Source organism: Mus caroli, unplaced genomic scaffold (assembly GCF_978045245.1).
Source record: "Mus caroli unplaced genomic scaffold, Mus_caroli_1 scaffold_14, whole genome shotgun sequence".
In the NCBI taxonomy this organism is placed as follows: Eukaryota; Metazoa; Chordata; class Mammalia; order Rodentia; family Muridae; genus Mus; species Mus caroli.
The window spans coordinates 109,643,107-109,669,589 of record NW_028227269.1 but is presented as its reverse complement, the minus strand read 5'-3'; the positions used below and the strand labels follow the sequence as shown (position 1 = coordinate 109,669,589).

Below are 26,483 nucleotides of genomic sequence, written 5' to 3'. Positions count from 1 at the left end.
ATAAGGCATGTTGAAGCCAAAATGTAGGTATTTTTAAATGTTTTATTTTGATTAAACACAATGCCACGGACGAAACGATCACGAGCCCTTGTGAACTCCTGACTCAAAACATAATGCGGGTTCCTCTCTGAGTTTTCTATGGGTAGAAGAGGCTGCACTCCTGTCAATTTTGTGTGGGAAATCAACGCTTACAGATGACTTCAAGACTGTTCATTGCTCTGCAAATTCTGCCCAACATTACTTCTATGAGCACTAATAATTAACATGTTATGTCAGAAAGAGCCATCTCCATTCACGAGAGAAAGGTTCTAAGAACTAAATAGACTGCACTCACTCTCACAAACAGGAACTACTGGCTGAGGGAACTGTACTCAAGTTAAGGACTCAGAGCTGTATGATTTTAGCACACCCATGATGTAACGTTTCTTCCCTGCAGTTTAGCTAATCCATAGTCTCTGGTACCCAAAAAATCTCAGGGAAAACACTCTCCCTGAGGACAGACAGACTGCTGTCTGCACTGCCACTTCTTTGTGACTGCCTCTATCACTCAGTATGGACACAACTTACACAGGATCTGAGTCTCTTACTCCTCCAGGGTAAGAAGTCCATTGCAATGGTGTAAGGACTGGGCTTCTAGCAGGTCATTAGTGTTTTATAAACGGAAAGGTCCCAGGTCCTCACCTCTGGAGCAGAAAGACCATATCCTTCACTAGACAATGAACATGCCTGTGCCTTGATCCTAGACTCTCCAGCTTTTAGAACCAAGCGATTCACTTCTGTTCCTTATGAATATGTCTCAGATACTCTGCTAAAGCAGTAGGAACGAACTAGAAAAAAACAGGAATTCAAACAAACACAAACAAAAACCTTCCAATGCAGGCAGGGAATGGAGAAGGGAAGGGATGGATGTAAAGATATAGCTGGTTCTGGCTGGTTCTAGTTGGTTCTAGCCCTACACACCTGGGACTGCCTTCCTATGCAGGTACTTACACTGGGCACAGCAGGGCTTTTCTTGCGCTCGGGGATATCGGCTTTATTGGGATTGCCTGCATTCCCAAGCATGGGACTGGCAGGAGCAATCCCCTTCCCTCCTACAGCACTGCCGCTTGATTTTCGGGAGGGAATTCCATCTTCTTTGAGGTCACTATCTGCAGTGCTGGTCTGACTCCTCTTTGGATACGCCACAACTGAAGGAATAGCTGGTCCAGCTACAATAAAGAGTTCATTCTTTAAAAGACAGAATGCAGTTCACATTTTATTCTGTGAAAATTAACATTTTGTAAGATCATTTAATTTTTTATTCATCTATAACTGTAAAGTAGTAAAATTCTCTAATTTGTTTTCCATTTGCTTATTATTTAAATATTCTACTCCTTAACATGAGTGCAAAAAATTAACAAGTTGGGTGGTCTTTGGAAACAATACTGTGTCATTATCTAGAAGATCACTATCAAATTAACTAGATGCACAGCAGCATGCAGAACAAACTATTCTGGTACAATCAAGCACATCACATTCTTTATGTATGAGCTATTCTCATCTTGTGGGAATAAGCACAGATTTCTAGATAAGCAAGAGTCCAAAGAAACGTGGTCTTTTTGGAATGCTGGAGAGAAAACGAGCATAGCCATGCTTTAGGAGAATACATCCAAGGAGATCTTTAACTGGTCTCCTCTAGTTAGTCACCCAGAGGCCCCAGCGTTAACACAGGTGTGTGTCCTGGAGTTCAAAACATTGGAAATGGATTCAGAGCTACCATAAACATTAAGATCTTAAAAGGACAGCACCAGACCTGTGCTATGGTGCTGTGCACCTATCACCCCAGTACTTAAGAGGTTGAGGTAGGAAACCCACAAGTTCCAAGTTCTAAGATAGCAAGACCTTGACTTGAAACAGAATAGCAACAAACGCACAGAGAAGACATCTTAGGCCTCCCGAAAGAAGGGTGACTATTTTCTGGACAAAAATCTAAATGGTAGCTGTATTAAAAAGGATTGATTTATGAGAGACCATTAAATTAGCTCTCAGATGTGCTACTGTAACATATAAAACTAAATCAAGCACAAGATGATGTTGTCACTGGCACTTATCTGTCTTCTCATTATCATAAGGTCAACTGACACCGAAAACCATTTCAACATTAGATTCGACATTCTAAATGCAAACAGATAACTGTCAAATCTGCAACCTCCTTTGGATTGGCTGTTTCACTTATGTGTCTGTATACATTACACCCTTCATCATGTGGGTTCCTGTGAGTGTCATGTGACCAGGCCGGACTATACCATCTGATACTCCTCACTCCTCTAACCACTTCTGTTACCCTGTCATTTTAAGAATATTGTTTAAATATAATCAACAGTACGGAGCTTAAGTTTTTGCTGTTATTTTTTTTCCAGAACAGGATTTCTCTGTGTAGCTCTGGCTGTCCTGGAACTTGCTCCAGACTAGGTGGGCCTTGAATTCACAGAGAGAGAGAGAGATCCACATGCCTCTGGTTCCCAAATACTGGGTGGGATTAAAGGCATATACCGCCACTGCCTGGGGTGAAGTTTTTTGTTTTTTGTTTTCTGAGACAGGGTTTCTCTGTGTAGCCCTGGCTATCCTGGAACTCACTCTGTAGACCAGGCTGGCCTCGAACTTAGAAATCCGCCTGCCTCTGCCTCCCGAGTGCTGGGATTAAAGGCGTACGCCACCATGTCCAGCTTGTTTTTGTTTTTTAATTAATTTGTGAGAAAACACACACACACACACACACACACACACACACACACACAAAAACCTAACCCTGAGTCATCTTGCTGGCCCAATGTATTTTTTCCTTTCTTGGCTGGCCTGGTTTTTTTTTTTAATTTTTTAAAGATATATTTATGTGTATGAATATTTTGCCTGAATGTAAGTATGTACTTCATGTGGATGCTTGGTGTCTGTGGAGGTCAGAAGGCGTTGGATCCCCTACAACTGAAGTTATGGGTGGTTGTTAAGTCAACTTGTAGGTGAGTGTGTATTGAACTCCAGTCTTGTGTAAGAGCAACAAGTGCTTTAAACAATTTGAGCCATTTCTCCATTCTATGAGTTATTCTTTCTGCTTAAATCCAGTCCCTTGACATATATCCAAGTTGTGTGTAGAGGTAGTTTGCTTTTCTTTTCTTTAAAATAAAAAGAACAAACAAACTCACAAAGCATTCATTCATGTACGTGTATATACATGTTATGGCCTACATGCAAAAGACAGCTTGTAGAAAGAGCCTCTCAAGTTCCACTGTGTGGGTTCCATGTACCAAACTCAGGTGGTCAAGTTGTCAGCAAGCATCGTCACCTGCTGCATGAGTAAATGTGTTGAGGATGGAGGTCAAGTACAAATGTCACTTTATAGTATACATTCAGAAACTTATTTATTTATGTGTACGTGTGTTTGCCTTTGTGGATTTATGAGCAACATGTGCATGCAAGAGCCCATGAAGGACACTGCATTGCCTGGAACCAAAGTTACAAGCAGTTGTTAAAAAAACACATAGGCGCTGGGAACCAAACTATAGTCCTATATGTAAAAGCAGTCGAATGTATGTCCTCTTCAGGCCTGTGTATCACAGATGCATGAATGAAGTGGTATTCTCAGTAAGAATTATTATTAAGATAATAAAATATTTTTATCATCTAAAAGGGCTATTACAAGTAAGAAATCAATTTGGCATCAAAACTTCAGTCTACATTTAATTCTCATCCAGGTGGTGATACAGGTCTTTAATCCCAAAACTTAGGAAGTAGAGACAAATTTCTAGAAATTCAAGGCCAGACTGGATCTATATGGCAAGTTTCAGGCCATGTAGAAATATAGAATGAGTCCTTATCTCAATATAACAAAGCAAAACAACAAACCAACAACAAAAGGATTTATGCAAAAACAAGAATAAGTATCTCATTAGCATAAAAAATCCCCTTTAATAAAATAGTAACCACCTGTATATTAAATAATAACTTTAAAATAAATAACTTTTATGATTTACAAGTGATGTTTGGCCCTATATACACCTATACACCTGAGGTCACATAGAACTTTTTTCTGGTAGAAATGAATTTGAGTGGATAAAAGTCCTAGTTTAGTAGACAAACCACAGGACTGGGGATAAGGAATCAACCCTGACCCAGGCATTCCTCATTTGCTCTGTCTCCTGGGAGACATGCTGACATTCTTTTCTCCGTGCCTTTTTGTTGTTGTTGTTGTTTTTCGACAGGGTTTCTCTGTATAGCCCTGGCTGTCCTGGAACTCACTTTGTAGACCAGGCTGGCCTCAAACTCAGAAATCTGCCTGCCCCTGCCTCCCGAGTGCTGGGATTAAAGATGTGCGCCACCACCGCACGGCAAAATGAAGGTTCTAAAGCCTTCTTTTATGTCTGGAAATAAGTCGTAAAATTCAGGTGAAATCTACATGCTTAAGGAAAAATAAATTTACTAAGAGTATTCCCTTGATAAAAGAGAAAATTCTACTGGTTTCTTTCAGGATTTAGGAGTCATTCTCTTTAAATTGGGTATTTTAAGGCAGTATGTAAGCATGTGCAGGTGGCTTCAGCTGGCCCTTTTTAGCCAACAGGAACACACAGAAAGAGAGAGATCAGTGTCACCTCCTTCTCTACTGACCCTAGGACAGGATAAATGGACTGTCCCCCACACCCCGTCTTGTCTCCATTTCCCCTTCTTTTGCAACAGGGTCTCTTGGTACATAGCCAAGGATGGCCTTAACTTCTTTTGAAGTTTAAAAAGAAATATTTTATGCAGATAACTGTTTTGCTTGCATGTATGTCTGTGCACATAATGGCCAGAGGATGGAGTTGAATCCCCTAGAACTGGAAGTACAGACAGATGTGAGTGCCAGGACCTGAACGCAGGTCCTTGGGAAGAAAGAACAGTAAGAACTCTTAACCACTAAGACATCTCTCTAGTTTCAACCTTAAATTCTTGATCATCCTGCCTCACCTCCCAAGTGCTGGGATACCAGGCATTTATCAAAATGTCGAGCCTCAGATTTTTCACCTTTAACTGAAATTACAATAGAAAACCCTTTAATCCCAGGGATTAATCCTTAAGGAGGCAGAGGCAAGTGGGTCTCTCTTTGTGAGGCTAACCTGGTCTATAGGGAGAGTTTCAGGACAGTCAGGGCCACGCAATGAAACAACATTATGGCTTACAAGTATCTATACTCCAGGAGATCTAGCACACTCTCTGGCTTCATGGGCACCAGGCATAAGTGGTACATATGAAGTTAAAATACTCATATACATAAAAGGAAAAATGTGAAATTCATTTCCTTTATCTAGGTGCTCAATATCCTACAATGGTTAGCTGTTCCAACCCTCCCTGAACAGAAAAACCTTCCATTAGTACAGAGAGCTCCACCAGATGTGATGCTCTGGTCAATTACCTCACACAGACATACAAGAGAGATATACTACGGCTTTCAGTCTGCTAAGCCTTACCCAACATTATCTACCAAATGTTCCAAATAGTTAGAGAACCTTAACCACACCAGGCCCCTAACAGCCAGCCAATCTCTGTCCCTCCAGGCTCTACACCAGGGAACACATTCATAAACTACAGGAATGGTCTCAGACTTACCGTGGTCACTGTACCGTCTCTGCTTCTGACTTGAGGAAACACTTCTCTGCCCTTTGTGATGAGGAGACTGGCCAGTGCTATTGCTGAGGTCACTGTTTGGCCGCACCTTAGCAAGTGAAAGGTTGCTGCTAGAACTGGAGTCACTAGCGTCCAGCTACGGGAGAATGAAAAGAGCAGCAACCATGCACAGAGCCCAATGGCTTGTCAGGAAACTCCTCGTCACACATAGACACACACACAGACACACACACACCCTCTCAATCAGAGAGGAGTTATCACAACTTTAAACTCAGTCAAAAGTATTTTTCTGACTCCTGAGAATAAGATCATAAGTTATTAATCTCCTTCCTAGACCTTTTCAAAGAATTAAGGTATTATACTGTTTGCTTTGTTTGGGTATTTTACATCATTTTCAAACTATTAGTGACAAAAGTTAACATGATTGTACATGTTTGTGACACTGATGAGGGTTATTATCTTAAAGTTAAAATAGGAGATTTTGGGCTACTCTTACAACCAAAAAATATAAAATAGTAGCTTATAATGGTCAATTAAGTTAGAGCACTGCTTATAGACAATGCTTTAAAATGAATACCAAATGCTATATTAAAAAATTAAGAAAACATAACTAATAACTTGTTTTTAAAATAAGTTAAAGTCAACTTTTTTTTGGACACTTTTTTTCTTCTTTTTTTTTTTTTTTCGTGTAGGCTGGCCCTGAACTCAGCAAGATAGCTGATTCTGTCTCCACTTCCTGAGTGCTACGACTCTAGTGGAAATGGGTTCTTCTGTCTACCGTCCCTCTGTAAACACTCTTACCTCTGCAGACTTCCTCCCCAGTAGCAAGTATGTAGCTGTGATTTCATCATATTTCATTTTGCTAAGAGATTCTTGAATTTCTTCTTGGGAATATCCCATTCCCACCATAATATCTAAAAGATACAATACGATTTATATATTTTATTTTGGTTGGAAATCATGGTAGCATAGGGAGAAAGAATTTTCTTTCATTTAGAAGGTTATATATTTCCCGACAGAAGAGCTGCTGAGCACAACTGCAGGGAGTAAGCTAAGAACAGATGACTGCATTGCTACAGTTCGTGCTTATTTTTACTTAAGGCATACACAGACGGGTAAAACAGCATAGTGCACATGCGCACGCGCATGCAGAAACAGTAATTACCTATTCTCTTCTGGTCTGAGATGTCTAGTTCTGGTTCAACAAATGGCTTAAGCTCGTCTTCCTCATGGCCTGCATTGATCCACCTGTCCTTCATGATTTGCTGAAAGGCAAACTGTGTGTCAGCAGCACAGAGCAAAGTTATCTCAACATCACAGAGTTTAACAACATGGTTTTCAGCATTTCACTGACTAACGCTCTGAAGGCAATGAGGCAGTGTTTTGTTACTGTTCACTTATTACTGAGCTCCAGCAGTGTTCAGTGTCACAGAGACTAAGGACAGTTCTGTCAGTCCTCTCCCTTCCCCCAGCACGATTACCTCGAGAGTGCCCCGTTTAACTGGGTTCAGCACCAGGAAGCGTTTGAGAAGGTTCTCGCAGTCCGTGGACATGTAGAAAGGGATTCTGTACTTCCCGCGGAGTACTCTCTCTCTCAGTTCCTTTGGGGATGTAGGAACCAAACAAGAGTTCATTTTTAGTTTAAAACAGTAACAATAAACCAAACCCACAATGCATCCATACAGACAGAGCATTACAATGTCAATTTATACGATTTAATAAAAATCTTTAGTTTTTGAGGTGCATGGCTGCAACTGCTTCTTATACCTTCAGGTTTTGACCATCAAAGGGAAGCGACCCACTGACTAGGGTGTAGAGAATGACACCGAGACTCCACACGTCGACTTCTGGCCCATCATACTTCTTGCCCTGGAAGAGCTCAGGGGCTGCATATGGAGGACTACCACAAAACGTGTCTAGTTTACTGCCAACAGTAAATTCATTGCTAAAACCAAAATCTGCTATTTTAATGTTCATATCCGCATCTAATAACAGATTTTCAGCCTAGAGAAAAACATCAAGACAAAAATTAAACTTAACTAAAATACAATTATGACAATCGTATTAGGCATTTCATAAAGGCTTTTTACAAGGACTTATGTCTAATTAAATGTAAAAACACTATTCTGAGAGAAAAACAGAAGATAAATTAGAATTCTTAATTTGATATTAACAATCAATTACATAATAATTATAAGACAAATTTAAAGAGAAAACACTTCAAGGTCAAAAAGCATCTTCAATTAATAGGAGGCCTTTTAAAAACACAGGTGATTTTTTTATGTAGTCACACTTGATAAATACTATTAAGTGGATGTAAATGGGTATTCCTTGAGAAGGAGAACTCTCCACCTCACCCCAGAGACAAACCAGTCACTTTTTAGCTGACAGGCACTATGCAGCTGCCACACAGCAAGCGCTAGACTGCTGTCTGGATGCACAAGGATGGGCAAGGCAGGGCCCTGCCCCCGGGAGCTCATAACCTAGGGTGGGAAGCAAGCTGCTGACACCTGAGTGCATGACGGGCACCTGCCACAGGCTCAGCACAAGTGAAACTGAGAGAGGTAGAGATTGTCACAGGTGTGTTTGGGGGCAGAATGGAGAGCTGGAAGTCCACACAGGTGAGCGTACATCAATGTATGGAGAGACGTTCCCCACAGATAGCTGGGGAGGCGGCAGGCACCAAGGAAGCAGTAGTTACCAACTTCAGCTTTCTAATCTCAGGGTGAGAGAAAGCCACTCAAGAGCTGTTAAACAAGGACAGAGTCTTATGTGCACTTTTGTTTGTTTTTTTGCTTTTGTTTTTTTGTGACAGGGTCTCATCCTTTTAGCTCTGTCTACCCTTAAACTCACAGATATATCCAGCTGTTCCTGACATCTCTTGGTGTGGGGATTAGAAGCATGTGTCATCATGCCTTTAATAGTGGCTTTAAAAAAAAAAAGATATCATTTATTTATTTATTTTACATTATATGAAGAGCACACTGCACTCTTCAGACACACCAGAAGAGGGCATCAGATCCCATTACAGATAGTTGTGAGCCACCATGTGGTTGCTGGGAATTGAACTCATGACCTCTGGAAGTGCAGTCACTGCACTTAACCGCTGAGCCATCTCCCCAGACCTAACTGGCTTTTTTTTTTTTTTTTGGTTTTTCGAGACAGGGTTTCTCTGTGTAGCCCTGGCTGTCCTGGTACTCACTTTGTAGACCAGGCTGGCCTCGAACTCAGAAATCCGCCTGCCTCTGCCTCCCGAGTGCTGGGGTTAAAGGCATGCGCCACCACGCCCAGCTTCAGACCTAAGTGTTTTTAAAAGGCCGTTCTGAAGGCTGGAGAGGTGGCTTAGCAGAAGACACTGCTGCTCTTCTCAAGGATCCAGGTTTGATTCCCTGTACCTACTTGGAAGCTAAAATCCACCTGGTTGTTTTTGTTGGTTTGTTTTTTTTTTTTGGGGGGGGGGATGGGGGGTAGGGAGGGGGATGGGACATGCTGGTTTGTTGATGGCCTCTTCTGGCTTCTACAGGTATTGCACAAACAGAGTGCACAGACATACCAGCAGGGAAAACACCCATACACATAAAATGAAGATAGAATGGGAAAGAGGGAAAATCAGGAGTAGAGAAGACAAGTCAAGTGGTTTTAAGTGATTGTAACATGGCTGTGGTCTGGCTTTGCAGAGTGGCAATGGAATAGAAGGGACAGGTGACAGCAACAAAAGGACATGGGGACTGACTTAAGAGGCTATGCGAAGGCTCCTGAGAAGCTTTAGTTACAATAATAAGATGGCACACTCCAGTTTAGATTTTGACTTAGAACCAGAGGTGTCCAAGGATCCTCTCTGCTTAGGTACTTGGGTCCTAGGACAGCTCTGGATGCAGGTATAGACTGGGGTTCATTCACATGTAGAGTAGGTAGCTACCACAACTGGACGGATGTACTCTGGGCTGGGTGATGAGGGGGGGCAAGCAAGTAGACAGTAACCTTAGGAGCAGAATGGATCAAAGTACTACGCTAACACTGAGTGTCTAGCGACTGTTTAGAGAATCTGCTGTGAGATACAGAGAGAGGGTCTATGTGGAAGCAGGGTGGGGACAGCCAGCCGAGGTACCCAAGTTCCAGGAACAAGAGTCAAGTGAAGAGTGCATGTGAGTACAGTCAAGCTGAAGGCCTCCAAGAAAAGCGCTCTGTGGATCCTAACTGCCATATGGAATCAAAGCTGCAGCCTTTGCAGGACTCCAACAGGCACCACAGCTTACAAGATAGAACGTCTTCCTACACAGACACAGACACAGACACAGGTACAGGCAACCACTGTTCAGGTGGGTCCTACGTTTCAGGGGACCTCTGTTCTGTCTTCCAGAGATCAAGCACAAGGTACTTTTTCTGAGACCCGAAATACTTTTTGTAAAGTTTAAACAACAAACATCTCTTTACTACTTATCTTCGTCAAGAGGAGTGAGTCATGACAGAACTTAACTTTCCTATTGAACAACACAGGCTAATCTTCATCTGCGGAAACAGCTGCCAAGACAACTATACAGCTTAGCAAGGGTGCCTGGGCTCACCTTGAGGTCTCTGTGAACAATCCGTTTTTGGTGGCAATACTGTACTGCGGATACAATCTGGACATGAGAAAAGTAGAGTTAGTCACAACTCTCAATTATAATATTCATTTACCATTGTTTCTTCTTCTCCTTTTCTTTTTTCCTTCCTTCTGAAACAGGCTCTCACTATACAGCTCTAGTTGGCTTGGAAATCACTCTGTAAGTCACATCTATGCCTGCTTCGCCTCCTGTGTATTGACAGACTGAAGGAATGTGCTACCACATCCTGGACTGTTATACTCAATTTTTAAACAGTTTCACACAGCCCAGGGTGGCCCTGAACTTTCTATACAGGTAACAGCAATCCTGAACTCCTCTGATCCTCCTGTTTCCAAGCCCAAGTATGTTTCAGGATTAAAGCCATGCAGCCTAATTGGGTTTATGTGGTGCTGGGAACTGAATCCAGGGCTGCATGGATGGTAGCGAGTACCTACCCACTAGGCTATATCTCCAACCTGATGAACATATTTTTCAGATATTGAGATTTTTCTTAAAGGTTGTTTTCAAGTTCTGCTTTTGAATCACATCTTATAATCTCCTGCTGCTCTATTCCTCTAGCTCTGAACAACTTGAAGCTAACCTGATACCATAGTGACGGGAAAATACGCAAAAGCTCTTGCTGGTTTTCTGGTATTAAGCTAGAAATAATTATTTCTAAGAAAGACTCAGAGCCTAGATATTTTCTACGTTGGACTCTTGAGGTAGTTCAGTGGGTGAAGGTACACGACATCAAGTCTGATGGTCCCACTGTATTCAATCTCTGGGGCCCACATGGAAGAAAAGAAGAACTGACCACTGTAGATTGCCCTGACCTCTACATGCGTGTCCTGACAAATCTGGGCTTGCCCTGACAAATCTGGGCTTGCATGTACATACATGCTGAATAAATATAATTTTAAAACCCTACTGAATCCATCAAGTGTAGTCCACATTTGCTGGTAACAGTGTCTCAGGCGTAAAAAGTTCTTTAAAAATGTTACTAGCAATCAACATTGTGAGCCCAGAGGGCAACACTAGGTGTCTCCCATCAACTGCTTTCCACCTTGGTTGTTGGTTTGTTGGTTGACTGTGTGCCTGTGTAGAGTCCAGAGGTCAACACTGAGTGTCTTCTTTTACTACTGTCTCTCATTTCTTTCTATCTTAATTGTACTGCCAAGATTAACAATGTAACTTAAGAATTAACAGACTAACACATGGTAATTCATACCTGTCTAAATTTAGCTCTTGCTTCTTTTTCCTTCATTCTTCCATGTGCAACCAAATAGTCAAATACTTCACCTATAATAGAGAGAAATAAAATTAAACAGAAATGCTACAACTAGACGTTAATTTTCCCTCCAATTGCTAATGTTCTGTTTTTAGCAAAGTTCTAGTCTTTTTTAATTTAAAATATTTTTAGATTATTTATTTACATGTATGTGTGTTTTGCCTTGATGTATGCCTGGTCCCTGCAGAGATCAAAAAGAGGTACTTTATTCCCGTAGAACTTGAACTACAAATGGATGGATGAGTTACACCCTGTGAGTGCTGGGAACTGAACCCTGGTCCTCCACAAAAGCAGTAAATGTTTTTCATTGAGCCAATTCTCCAGCTCTTATTTTTATATTTTAAATACATTTACATGTAAGTATAAAGTTAACAGTTTTAAATTGTGGTCACTAAGCTAATGCTGAAGCGAACTAAGCTCCCAAGGATAACCCTAAGACTGAAGATATCCTAGAAGTCTGGAACACATTTAAGTTATTATGCACTTTCCATTTTTCAACAGGCTGCAACAGAAAATGAGCAATTACGATGGAAAGGTAAGGCAGGTATGGTGTTGCATGCCTTTAGCCCAGTGCCCAGGAAGCAGAGACAGGCAGGTCTCTGAGTTCTAGGCGAGGCTGCTGCTCTAGAGGGATCCTACCTCTCTCCATGCCGACCCACAAAAAAGTGCCTTCCTGCAAGATGGTCACCAAGCATTACTGTATTCAGCAAATGTCTTCATTTACTAATTTATAAAGCAAGTATTAGTTGTTTCTATCACTAATGAATTGTTATTAATTATTAGATGTAACTGCTAACTGCAAGACAACGAATGCTCCATGCTCAGTTCAGTAGAGGTCCTTTCCTCAGTTCCCTAGCTACTAGGAGAAACCATAAGCACACAGGTACAGAGTGTATCAGAGGTCCATGAACACTGTGAAGGAAAAGGAGGAACATAACAAGAGTTCATAGGACATGTGTTTGTGCTCTCCTAACTATCTAATGGAGTGGACAATGAAGCTGTCAGAGTGAAACATAGATGCATGCATGCATACACACATAGACACATGGCGGGGATGGAGGGGTGGGAGGCAGTAAGGCAGCCAAAGGTATTGGGGAAGTGTAAGCAATGGGGAAAATGCAAGGCAGGTCCACAAGAGCTCAGCAGGTTTTGGAAAGAGCTCTGCTACACTCTAAATGAGATGAGAATCTAAAACTGACTTCATAAAAGGATTACAGAATTCCAGAGTGAGAAGAGTCAGGATGAGGGGAAAGGACGGAGAGCCCAATATAGTTAGGATTATGCAGTAATCAAGCCAGCCAAGCATAAGCACGACTGGCTTCGTGGGGTTTGCAGCAGTAGTGAAGAGTGAGGCAGGCTCAGGACAGGATGAACGTGATGCCAACAGAGATTGGTATGGTGGTGTACCCAGCAGCAATCTCATCCCGAGGATGGTGGAAGAAGGACCAGAAGTTCAGTGTCATCTTCGGCTACTGCAGTAGTTTACATGAGAGCTCCCATACACTCTGGTATCTGGATACCTGGCTCACAGTTCTTTAGGAGGTCTCATAGGCATGGCCTTGCTGAAGAAAGTACATTCACTGGGGGTAGGCTCTGAGAGTCTAAAACCTCACCCTACTTCCAGTTTGCTCTCTCTGCCTAGTGTTAGGGGTTGAAGATGGGAGCTCTCAGCTTCTTGATCTTGCTGCCATGACTGCTGCTTGCTGCTGTGTCTTCCTGCCATGATGAATGCTTATCCCTTTGGGTCTATAAACCCAAATAAACTCTTCCTTCTATAAGTTGCTTTAGTCATGGTGTTTTAACATAGTAACAGAAAAGTAACACACATACAAACAGCTACATAGCAAACTCATGGTTAGCCTGGGATACAAGAGACCTTGCCAAAACACCTGACTATCCCACACTAAGACCAAACCAAAAACAGAGGGGCAGAAACCTAGCTTAGTGGTTAAAAGCGCTTCTTACTCAACCAAGAAGACTTGAAGGTGGACTGCCACATCCTTAGAGCAAGACAGATGTGGTTTCCACAGGCCTATAACACCCCAGTGCCATAGAGGGGAGTCAGGAGGATCTTTAGAGCTGACTGGCTGACAGTCTAGCTGACAAACTCTAGTTCTAGGTTCAAGGGAGACCTCCTTCCTCAAAGGAGTGCAGGACAGAATGATAGGGGGAGACCTCACCCATTCCATTTTCTGCGGCATGCATGCACAAGCTTGAGACCCAACCATACACACATGTACACATACTACATACACATAAAAAGAAAAATATTAGTAAATGAAACTGACTCAGTGCTGTACAAACCATAGATGAGGTCCAAATATCCAAATCATTATTTATGAATTCAAATACAATATAAACCTCTTAAAAGATTTCTACAACTATGAAGCATACTCCCAAGTAATAAGTTTTATAAATCAGAAATACAATTTACAAGCTAGAAAGTTTTTTCCTATCACAAATGTATTGCACTCAGATGAAGCCGCTGCACAGAGCCTCTAAGGGCTACTCCTCAGTGAAGAGTGCCGAGCAGCACTCCAGTAAAGGCCAGGGGAGCACGGCTGGGACAGGACTGAACAGAGCTTTAAAACACCTTTCACTCCTGAACCCAGCTAGTTACGGCAGGCCTGACCTTTCTAGAGTTAACTTATTTGTAACAGGTAGATTACATGGATGGTTTCTGGGGATTTCTTTGCAACTGTAAGGTTCTAGGTAAATGAAAAGGCACTGCCAGGCATGACACCCATGCCTTTATTTTCAGAACTCAGGAGGCAGAATAAGGCAGATATCCGTGCGTTTAAGAGCAGCCTGGTCTACAGAGCGAGCTCTGAGGCAGCAATGACTACACAGTGAAAGCCTGGTTCAAACACAGAGGAAGGAAGGAAGGGAGGGAGGGAGGTAGGGAGGGAAAGAGGGAGGGAAAGAGGGAGGGAGGGTGGGTGGGTAAGGAAATGGTATCAAGTTGGTGCTGGCAAGCCAGTTTAATACAACTTTTGTCATTCCTATGTCCTGTAGAATGACAAGCTGATTTCAACAACACATGTCATATTCAAGGCAGTGAGACAGCTTAAGCTATACTGCTGAGGGCTTCATCAACAAACCCACTGTGACACTCAGCCTAGCAGACAATATATGCCAGATCCCACACTGGATTCACCATATAATCTGTCTTGTCCAAAGCCCATCCTCATTTTACAAAGTCAGGAGGCCTCCCTTCCCCACTCTTCCAGTTAAGCTTAATAACCTATAGCCTGGGCGCTTTAAACAGAAACAGTAAACAGTGACAGATTGACAAAGCAGAGGCCCTAGCTCTCAGTGGCCTGGTATTTACTATGTAGAAGAGGCTGGCCTTGAACTCACAGAGATCCTTTTGGTTCTGCCAGAAATGACAGGGTTAAACAAGTGAGCCACAATCCCTGTTAAAGATGCTAGTTTACTAGTTTAACTTTTTCCCCTTTTTAAAAAAATACAGCAAATGTAACACAGCAGTACACCTGATGTCCTTCTGTGCATGGGTTCTCACCTGCACTTACATGTGATTATACACTTACTGCACACACTGTCTGCCTTATTCCCTTCATGTGCGTGTGTGTGTGTGTGTATGAGTATACACTGTCCATGCAGAGGTCCTAGGTTCAGCTCCCATCACCCATATAAGAGGGTGCACAATTGCCTCTTAATTCCAGTTTCAGAAAATCAGATGCCCCCTGTGGGCACCAGCACCTACGTGGTATACAAAAAACTTGTGCAGACTCATCTACACACACATAAATAAAATAATAAATCTTAAATAAAATATAAATAAACACAATACATAGTCAATAATGAATTCAGGGTATCGAAGAGTAGTGTCAGAGGTATGTCCACTGTGACATAATCCATTCCATGACATGCTTATCATTTTTTAAAAAATTTATATTCATTTCATGTGTATTGATGTTTGCCTGCATGTATGTCTGTGTGAGGGTGTCAGATCCTGTGGAATTGGAGTTGCAAGCAGACATGTGGGTGCTGGGAATTGAACTCGGGATCTCTGGAAGAGCAGGCAGTGCTTTTAACCCCTGAGCCATGTCTCCTGCCTCTTGCCCCTTTTAAAATCTTTATATTCTTTATGAACCTAGTAGTTTGCCTGCATATAGATCTGTACAGTATGTGTAAGCATGTATCCTCAGAGGCAAAAAAAGAAAGAGCACTGGATCCCCTGGAACTATAGCAAGAGAACCCCTGGCATTAGCGGGACACGCCTTTAATCCCAGCACTTGGGAGGCAAAAGCAGGTGAATCTCTGAGTTCAAGGCTAGCCTGGTCTACAGAATGAATTCTAGGATACCCAGGGCTACACCTAGAAACCTTGTCTCTCAAAAACCAAAAAACTAGAAGGTGATCAGAAGTTCAAGGTCATCATGATAGACAGATTCAGATCCTAAATTTTATGTGATCCATATTTACCACAATGGAAAAAGGAGAGCTGCTGTATGTAATCAACTAGGAATGCTAACAGCGAAGCCAGAGGAAGAACTGTGGAGGGTAACATGCTGGTCATGCACGCCTAATCATCTGAGTTTAAGGCCATGGTGGAAGCAAAGAACCAAGCCTTGCACACTGTCCTCTGATCGCTATACGTGTGCTGCTGCACATGCATCTACACATATACATATTAAGTAAAGGTAATAAAAACAGGAACGATAACAATCAACCACTACAGCCCACAGGACGGACAAGGCAAGGTTTTGGCTCGGACCCCAGTTTACTGCGTGTGAGTGTTAACTGATACCTTAATGAGCATCCATACAGGCACTGTGGCTGCAGAGAAAAAAGGGAAAACCCGTCCACATAATCTCTCACTCTGTAAGCAATGTAAACGTGCTTACCTCCACTTGCATATTCCATGATTAAGTAGAGAGTTTTTTCCGTTTCAATGACCTCGAACAACTTCACTGGGGAGGGGAGAAGACAGACAACAAGAAAGAACAAATGTCTGTATGTACAGGACACGCACAGATAAGCTCCAAAACCCCCAACTTTGTCCTGTTAAAGGTTTGTAGAGAGCTGGCCCTTATAAGTGTTTTTAGGAGTTACAAAAGAATTCTGTAAAGAAAACCAAGAAGCCATAAACATCAAGCTTCTCTCTGGGTGAGAGTGCGCCCGGCCATGGCTGCTTCCTCACTGCTCTGGCCCTGCTCCTGTCTGCGAGCTGTCAGTGTGCCTGCCCTGCAGTCTCTCCTCCACTGCCCTCCAGCGCTCTGCCCACTTCTGAGACTTGGAACAGTGAGACTTGTTCACTGCAGCTCTCAGAGAACTAGGTTCCTGTGTTAATAATCTGAGAGTAAAACTACAAATAACTAAAGGGGAAATGTGTCACTTACATTTTTTGTAGTAATGCTAGTGGTATCCCCAAACTTTTTAATTTTGAGATATGCTCTAAATTGTAAGGTTGGCCTGGAACGCACTCTGAAGAGGCTGTGGACTTAGGATTTTCCTGCTTCCGCTTCTCTAGAGGTAAGAGTGGGCCTAGGTCAGCAAAAATAACTTTTTTTTTCTTTCCTCTAGAACTGAGATCGGAGTCCAGAGTTCCAGGGTCTTAGGCTTGCTAGAGAAATATTCTATCACCAAGCTAAATTCCTACCTTCTAAAACTTAAAAAAAAAAAAAAAAAAAAAAAAAAAAAGGCTATACTGGCCTACATAGTGATTTATCTCCAGGTCAGCCAGAGCTACATATTGAAGCCCTGTTTTAAAAACCAAAACGAAATAAAACAAAACAAAAAAACGAACTAAACAAACAAACAAACAAAACCCCAAAACCCAAACAAAACAATGATTTTCATTGCTCCTTTGTTTAGATTTCAATAGAACTTTCAATTTCTACTAATTCTTAAAGCTACAAAACATCAATTAAAAATAAACATTTTAAAAGGACTATAAGGTAAATCTCAAGCTATTAAGTCACTAAAGCTACAACACATCAATTAAAAATAAACATTTTAAAAGGACTATAAGGTAAATCTCAAGCTATTAAGTCACTATTATATAGGTCTACTTGGTTTTCTTATTTTCCTTAAACTTTTCTCAAAAAACTAAATGATTTCTTTGATGTTTTATGATGACTTATTAAGATACTAGATAGACCAGAGAAAATACCTGACCAAGTGGCTGAACTGATCAGAATCTCAGCTTCTGGGTTCAAACTACTAAGAAAACTAACTTGAGAAGGTTAAAGCGGTACTGGTAAATAAGCAATATAAGGATACATTATTTTTAATATGTGAAAGCAGATAATAGCTCTTTTGAGGAAATGCTTTAACTCAATATGGCATTAACCCCTTTAATCCCAGCACTCTGGAGACAGGCAGCCAGGGATAGAGAAACCCTGTGGCCAAAAAAACAAAAACAAAAACAACCAACTGGGAAGTGGAGACCTGAGATCTGTCAAGTTCACTCTGCACTTGTGCTTTGATCCCAGGGACAGTAGTGATCAAATATTTAGTGATGAAATTCTGACCAGTAGGGATAAAATAAACTTTTGGTGAAAAATTAGAATCTAAAATCTATATATTAATGATTAACCTCAAAGAGTTGAAATAAAAAACCAAAAGAAAGGATTTTTTTCATCATTATACTTCTTGTGACTTATTTTTCTCCATATTTACCAATTCTAATATATATAATTTTTCATGACCACCCTTCAGAACGACAGCTTAGTAACAGTTTTTGCACAGTAGTGCATAAAACAACACTGCTAAACATGGTATTACCCATCTCATTTACTCTTGAAATAATATTTGTAAAATAAAGGAGCTGGGAGGAGCTGGGTCTTAAGAGAAGAAGGTGGATCTCTATGAGTTCAAGGCCAGCCTGGTCTACAGAGCAAGTTCCAGGACAGTCAAGGCTACACAGAGAAACCAAAAGAATAAAGGAGCCATTATTTTATTAAAATACAGTTACACTATTTAAAAGGACCTAATATGACTTATAGAATCAAATGTTTTCACTGGTGTGAAAACCCAGTGTGTTCCATCTTGGCCCTACAATGATGAGATCAGGATGAGGTCTTCCTCTTCTCTATACGCTTGTCAGAGTTATGTGCATGGACACACAGATAGTTCCTATACAATTATGTTATATAGCATGGATCCCATAGCTTATAAACTACTGTTTGAAAATATTACCAACTAATGACATGTAAATTAATCAGCCTGATTATAGATACTTTTATGGCACTAGATCTTAAGTCAAATGCTTATTAATACCTGAATTTCAAAGAGCTAGTACAAACTACCTTGCATATATTTTTTATTAAAAAAACAAAACAAAACAAGGGCATGGGGAGAAGGGAATGGAACTTCCTATTCACTTCAGAATGCATGTTTATTTAGCTTTATAATGTATTTTCACTCCTTTTTTTTTTTTTTTTTTTTTTTTTGGGACAAGATTTCTCTGTGTAACCCTGGCTGTCCTGGAACTCACTCTGTAGACCAGGCTGGCCTCGAACTCAGAGATCTGCCTGCCTCTGCCTCCCAAGAGCTGGGATTAAAGGTGTGTGCCACCACTGCCCGGCTTGTAATGTATTTTCAATACTGCATATTTAATCCCCAAAGTATTTAAGAAAACAGAAAGTACCTATGTTTGGGTGATTTAAAATCTTCATTATTCTTACTTCTCTGAAGAGCTAAAAAAGCAAAAGACAAACCCTTATGTTATTAAATGTTATACTCTGCTTACAGTACAAATAAGTTTTTTCTCTAAGATAACTATTTCATTGTTTATATTTTTTATCCTATTTCTAAGAATAAAATAACACAGAAATGCAGAATAACCCTAAAGTATGTTTATATCCTATTACCAAATGCTTCAGTAATGCAAACAGCAACAGTCCTGAGAGGGGCAAGCACCACACTCTGGATTTGCTTTGCTGCCTTTAAAAACAAGGTTAGATTTAGATTAGAATAGCTTGAGGTTAAACTTCAGTGTCCACAAGTCTGAGGTCCAATAAAAACCTGTGCAGAACCAGTGAACTATCTTAGGATGACATGAGATTTCTTGATTCCACGTGATTCTCCAGTAAGATTCTGAATGATAGGGGCTGGGAAGTCCTAGGTGGAGAGGACGGGTGACAGCACAGTGGGGGCCATCTGCAGTGCAGGCACTCCTGAGCCACACAGCTACACTTGGCTATATTACCAAAGTGATACTAAGTCAAGATGAGCCGAAGCTGGAGAAAATGTTTGGCCATCAGGGTCCACTGTCTTAGAGCAGCATAAAGTTCGCCCCTGCCTCTTTCAGGATTCTAAGTAGTACAAAGAAAGAGACCTTCTCCCCCAGAGTCAAGCCCCTGTGCTATTAGATCATAGCACACAGCTACACCAGTGAGCCAGTCTTTGCACATATGGCCGAAGCAGAACAGGCAGATAAGATGTACACAGAAGTAATGAAGTGTGTGGCAGAGACACATGCTGAGGACTTGGAGAGGGGAAGAAGTGTATCACTGTGGATGGGGTTAACAACAAGAGCCAAAAGCTACAAAGACGCAGTTCATTTTGGTCAACCTCTTCCAAAGCTGTACTTCCTTTCTAAGGCCTGGATTAACAGACTGCATCTGCTGAAAGGAGCTGGTGAGAAGGCCCAGGGTTCCCACTTTGCCTGCTCTGTTCACTGTGTCTCATCTAAATTTAAATGAACAGCTGTAGGTAGATGGTTATAGGCAGATCTCAGTATATAATCTGAGCTCATATCTTAAGTGTAAAGATTGCTATAGACTCCTATCTTAAACACTTTATAATTTTTAATTATGAGGGAGTGCAGGTGGGCATACGTGCCTATGGAAGCCAGAGAAAGGAAATGCAGTTTTGCTTGCGTGTGCCTATGTGCACTACATGTGCTCCTGGTGGTTGTAAGCTGCCTTGTGAGGTCCAGAACCAAACCCAGGTCTCTAGAAGCAGCAGGTGTTCTTTACCACTGACCCAGCCCTAACATCCATGAACCCTGACTCAGAATAGAATGTCTTTACTTCCAACATAAACACCTCCTGTTGGTTCTATAATTTGTGTTCTGAGTTGAGAATACTGCCAGTCTGAAATGTTCATTATATTAAAAAACTGTCATGTGCTATTAGCATTCTGGAATCTGGCTTACACCTCCTGAGCTTCAAACCCAAGCATGGTTATGTCAAGTGTCTCCAAGGCTCCTTGTTTGGGGATGGCTCTCCCTAACTCTGTGACAGAGAAAAGATAACAGCAAAACAGCCCAGAATCAAAACAGCTTTAAGAACAGCTAGAAGACAAACCATCTCCAACAGAGGTTACTATTGTTTTTATCCCATAATATAAAAGTGCCTAAAAGTCATGGAAGGTTCAGCCCTAGAGAGAAAGTTCAACTGAAAACTCCATCTGACTGTCCCAATTTCCTAGCCAGCCAGTTGCTACTGGATGCTGGATGATGTTGCCTTCCCGATGTTGAAACTATTTTACTTGGAAACCTCATCTGAGGGGAACATTCTCCTCTGCCCAAGAGTCTCTCTACTGGGAAGCCATCTTTTTTTTTTTCTTTCCGAGACAGGATTTCTCTGTGTCCCTGGCTGTCCTGGCACTCACTTTGTAGACCAGGCTGGCCTCGAACTCAGAAATCCACCTGCCTCTGCCTCCCAAGTGCTGGGATTAAAGGTGTGAGCCACCACGCCCGGCTTGCTACTTATTCTTTTATTGTGGTTTGCTGTATACTTAATAAACTCATTCATTCAAGACCCAAATCTGACTACTGTAGACTATCTTCTGGACCAGACAAAGCACAACCACACTCCTGACAACAATTCACATCTGGCCTCTTTTCTGGCTTCCCTCTGTCGAGCAAACAGAGATACCATGCTTTATAATGTATTACAGTTGAATCTGTAGTTATCATGTCTATCTCTCAACTGTTTTCACAAGCCCTAAACTAGACTTCACAATCCGCTGTTACAATCTACCTTAGGACACTTTACCAAGACCACAAATAGCAGGCCATGCCCATAATGGGACATGCTCTCTTAGAAAAATCTCTTCTTTTCATCCATCAAGTAGCAGGCTAAGTGAGTCTCCTGTTTGACACCACAATTATCCCTCACTTCTTCCCTGAAATGCCTTGAGTATCTCCCAAAAGAAGGGATACTGACACTTTTTTTTTCCACCCGAGACAAGGTCTTACTGTATAGCCTTAGCTTGCATTGTTCTTGCTATGTAGACCAGGTTGGCTTCAAACTTATGGAGATCTGTCTGTCTGCCTCTAGCTCCCAAGTTCTAGGATTAAAGGTAAGCACTACCATGCCCTACACATTTTTATATGTACATGTTTATTATCATGTCATCCCTCCACAGGACCTGAAACCAAGTCTGGCACTCAGCAGAAACAAAAGCATTTAATAGATGTCTGCAAAAAAAAGCACTAAGTCACCCAGCTGTGGTGGCGCACGTCTTTAATCACAGCACTAAGTAGGCAGAGGCAGGAAGATCTCTGTGGGTTTGGGGCCAGCCTGGTTTAGGTCGAAGCAAGTTCCAGAAGAGCCAAGGATACACAAAGAAGGCCTGTCTTGAAACAACAACAATAACAAACAACAAAAGCATTAAGTCTCATCAGGTTTGAGCCAGCCTCCTTGGCATTCTAATGACCACATTTCTTAAATCCTGTTCCCAATAAGTTTTATTACACATCTGTCAGGGTTCTATTTACAAACAAAAACAATTATTTTTGAAGGACTGTAAAAAGTTATTTAATGGATATGAGTGTTCTGCCTGCATGTAAGTGAACCGTTAGCATGCTGTGGAGGCCAGAAGAAGGCGCTGGATCCCCAGGAACTATAGTTACAGACAACTGTGAACCACCACCTGGGTACTGAGAACCAAATCTAGGGTCATGCAAAAGAGAAGTCACTGCTCATAACTACAACACCCACACATTTTCCTCTATCTTTCCCTTTCCCCCACAAGACAAGGTCCCACTATGTAGCTGGTGTATCTGAAGCTGGCTAAGTTGACCAGGGTAGCCTTGAACTCACAGAAATTTACCTCCCAAATACTATGCTTAAAAACCTTGCACCACACATCCTTTTTCTGTGTTGTCCTGGCACTAGCTCTATAGATCAGGATGGCCTTGAACTGAGAGATCCACCTGCCTCTGTCTCCTTGGTGCTGGGATCAAAAGCGTGCCCCAAACACCCAGTTGACAGATTTCTTTGAACAGAAAGTAATACATTTTGTTCTTTAGCATATGCAGACTAATACAAGGTAGATTTATTTAAGAAGTTCATGTGTCATAGTACAAATGTGGAAGGCAGAATGCAACTTGTGTGAGTTGGTTCTTAATCCTAAATCTTGGCAGCAAGAACCTGCTGGGCCTTCTTTTTGGCCCAGAGTTTTACTTGTGCCAGTGCTTCATTTTGCTATTTCAGAAAAGTTACCAAAGAACAAAATATTTTTAGTGAGTTAGAGTATAGCATAGTAAGGGACAAATTAGACGTCTGAGAGAGAGAGAGAGTAACAGGAGCCACCCAGAGTCGTCCTCATATATCTAGTCTTCATTGTACCAGAAGGTGCTTCATGTTGCTCCATGATCATGGATGCTGTACATCCTTCAATGTACACTCAGAGTGGTAAAGCTTTGTTGGGCCCATGTAATTAATGTAGCTGTAGAAGTAACTTTATGTACACCAGGATGGCCTCAAACTAAAGAGATTCACCTGCCTCTGCCTCTCAAGTGGTAGGACTAAAGGAATGCAGCAACTAAAGATAGCTCAGCTGGTAAATCACTGCTTCCTAGCCTGGGGTGACCTGAGTTTGATCCTCAAGACCTGCATGGTGGAAAGAACCAACTCCTTTAAGTTTTCCTGATCTCCACATGTACACACAAAAATTATAATTTTTTTTTAAAAAAGCATTGAATGTTTCAAAGGAGAAACATATGAACCAGTTACACACAAGAGTCCAAGAAATCAAAGAACCTGAGATGGAGTTTTTTGTGGACTGACAGAGAACAGGTGAATGCTGCTTTTCATCTGTCAGCAGCCCATAGAGATTCTGTGAACTCACCAGGTCATGTGAAGAAAGATGGTACGGAAACTATACCTTTTCCAAGATTACTGGTGTGGACTTTTGGACTAACAAAATTATAACATGTGGATATGAATTTGATGTAGACTATTCTGACTTCAAAGACAATAGCTACCATAAAAGACAATATTTTTAATTTTTACTTATGTGTATGACTTTTTTATTTTAAAAGATTTATTTATTTATTTATAATATGTAAGTACACTGTAGCTATCTTCAGACACTCAAGAGGAGGGAGTAAGATCATATACCTACCATTAAAAATCATATCAGAGTTCGGACCCTCTACCTGTTATTACCTCTTAAGTTATATTCACCTCTCAGCTAATCCTAGTTTTGTTTAGTTCTCTCAAGAAACTGGCCTGGTTTCCCTTGAGCTTTAGAGAGGACTGTAATCCCAGCACTTAAGAAGCTAGGACAAGGGCTGGAGAGATGGCTCAGTGGTTAAGAGCACCGACTGCTCTTCCGAAGGTCCTGAGTTCAAATCCCAGCAACCACATGAAGGCTCACAACCATCTGTACAGCTACAGTATACTCACGTACATAAAATAAATAAATAAATCTTAAAAAAAATAGATCAACAAATCAAATTAAAACAAAAAAGGGGGGGGGGTGATAGTGGCTGATGGTTCCAGCATTAACATGGACATGGAGGATCAAGGGGCTGGTGAGATGGCTCAGAGCACTGACTGGTCTTCCAAAGGTCCTGAGTTCAAATCCCAGAAACCACATGGTGGCTCACAACCATCAGTAACAAGATCTGATACCCTCTTATGGAATGTCTAAAGACAGATACAGTGTACTTACATATAATAAATAAATAAATCTTTAAAAACAAAACAAAACAAGAAAAACATGAAGGATCAAGTTTGAGGTCAGCCTAGGCAGCATGAAGATAACCTGTCTTCAAAAATAAAAGACAGGGCTGGGGAGATGGCTCGGCCAGTAAGAGCACTGACTACTCTTCCTAAGGTCCTGAGTTCAAATCCCAGGAACCACATGGTGGCTCACAACCACCCATAATGAGATCCGACGCCTTCCACTGGTGTCTCTGAAGACAGCAACAGTGTACCTAAGTATAATAATAAATAAATCTTTAAAAAATAAAAAAATAAAAGACAGATGGCTCAGTGGTTAAGAGCACTCATCACTCTTACTAAGGACCCGGATTTGATTTCCTGGCATCTATGTGATGGCTCACAGACATCCATAACCCTGCCCCATGGAATCTAACAGGGTTACACATAGGTGGTGCACATACATGCACACAGCCAAAACATTCATACACACAAGTAAAATAAATCTAAAGGCTTTACTACTGAGTCCACAGCAGTAACAGGAGTATTCTCCACTGAAAGACCTTTTTTTTTTTTTTTTTTTTTTTGGTTTTTTGAGACAGGGTTTCTCTGTGTAGTCCTGGCTGTCCTGGAACTCACTTTGTAGACCAGGCTGGCCTTGAACTCAGAAATCTGCCTGACTCTGCCTCCCGAGTGCTGGGATTAAAGGCGTGCGCCACCACCCCCGGCTCTGAAAGACCTTTTGTCCCTATCCTGTCCCTATATTACATGCTGAGTATTCTGCATGGGTGAGAAACCTCATACCTAATTTAGGTGATATCAAAGTAGAAGTGATGGTTAATATAAAAGACTCACGGCTCAGCTGGGTGGTGGTGGTGCATGCCTTCAATCCCAGCTCTTGGAAGGCAAAGGCAGGTAGATCTCTGAGTTTTAACCAATCTGGCCTACAGAATGAATTCCAGAGTGGCCAGGGCTACACAGAAAAACACTGTCTCAAAAGAAAAAAAAAAGATAAACGAAAGGAAAAGAGGATGTAACTCACAGACAGACAGACAGACAGACAGACAGACATAAACATACAACCCAAGGTCCAAACTATAGCAGAAATCCATTTTAGCAAGAATCAAGTAATGTAGGTAATGAAAACCATTTAAGTACAGCATAAATCAGACCTATGATAAGGGCATCTCAGAGCCTTTTGCCTGGTCAGAAAAGGGCCCTTAAACCAAAGACAAAAGAGCCCAAATAACTAAGCCTTTTTTCTTAACCCCCTGCTGTTATCAGGTGCAAGAAGCCATCAGCTTTTAGCCAAAGAATAACAAAGAGTTTAAGAAAGGCATAAAATTAATTGCCAATTAGTAAGCAACTCTCACCCCACCAATCACAACTTTTGCCACCCACTGCTGACTGCCTCAGTCTTCCCTGGATGCCAGGCTGGTCACTGGCAATTCTGCATATTGTGGTGGGCCCCTTCCTCTTGGAAAAACTGTAAGTTCTCTTCATTGGCAGTCACATGGTGACAGGTATTACAAATATATGTCGGGCCTTTATTATGGCTTCCAGGGAAAGGGGAACTAGATAAAGCAGCTGGGCTTGGACTGGCTACTCTGAGAAACTCTGAGACTCGGGTAGTCTCCAGCCCACTTATGACCCTGGGGTGTTATGTACAAGTTAGTTAGAGCAGGTGGTTTCAATACAAGCTGTGAAATGTCTGCTTTGCATATGAAAGGCACACTAAAGGGATAGTAATTCGTTATCTCTAAGAATCAGCTCACGCTGAGTAAAACCAGAAATCACAGAAGCAGATACCACAGAACCAATACTACAAGAAAACAATAGTGTATTCAGCCTGTTTTGATTTCCTTCATCGTTTTTTCCAAATGAGCAAGAATTTCCCCTGGCTTAGTGTTGTACCCACTGTCCACAGAACAGTGCCTGATAGTCCATTATGGCTTCCAGGGAAAGGGGAACTAGATAAAGAAGCTGGGCTTGACCGGGCGTGGTGGTTGACCGGGCGTGGTGGCGCACGCCTTTAATCACAGCACTGCGTGGGAGCAGTCTGGCTCCCACGCAGGCCTTAGCATTACTCGTTTGCAACAGTCTACTCCCA

General features: G+C 41.6%; 1 protein-coding gene across 10 annotated transcripts in view; it reads right to left on the bottom strand.

Moving 5' to 3' along the window:
• The window catches only part of Mark3 (microtubule affinity regulating kinase 3), an 87,705-nt gene that overhangs the window by 27,687 nt on the left and 33,535 nt on the right, over positions 1-26,483 (bottom strand). For 6 of the 10 annotated variants that reach the window (XM_029484373.2, XM_029484374.2, XM_029484376.2 and 3 more), the window contains exons 4-13: positions 19,120-19,168; positions 16,373-16,438; positions 11,443-11,513; positions 10,197-10,253; positions 7,399-7,635; positions 7,113-7,232; positions 6,797-6,896; positions 6,433-6,545; positions 5,614-5,767; positions 991-1,208 (exon numbers count right to left, since the gene is read on the bottom strand). In XM_029484373.2, the coding sequence (XP_029340233.1) occupies positions 991-1,208; positions 5,614-5,767; positions 6,433-6,545; positions 6,797-6,896; positions 7,113-7,232; positions 7,399-7,635; positions 10,197-10,253; positions 11,443-11,513; positions 16,373-16,438; positions 19,120-19,168 (1,185 nt within the window). The remainder of the gene's footprint in view (positions 1-990; positions 1,209-5,613; positions 5,768-6,432; positions 6,546-6,796; positions 6,897-7,112; positions 7,233-7,398; positions 7,636-10,196; positions 10,254-11,442; positions 11,514-16,372; positions 16,439-19,119; positions 19,169-26,483) is intronic. The other 4 variants (XM_029484375.2, XM_021178540.3, XM_021178543.3 and 1 more) reach the window with 1 other exon arrangement.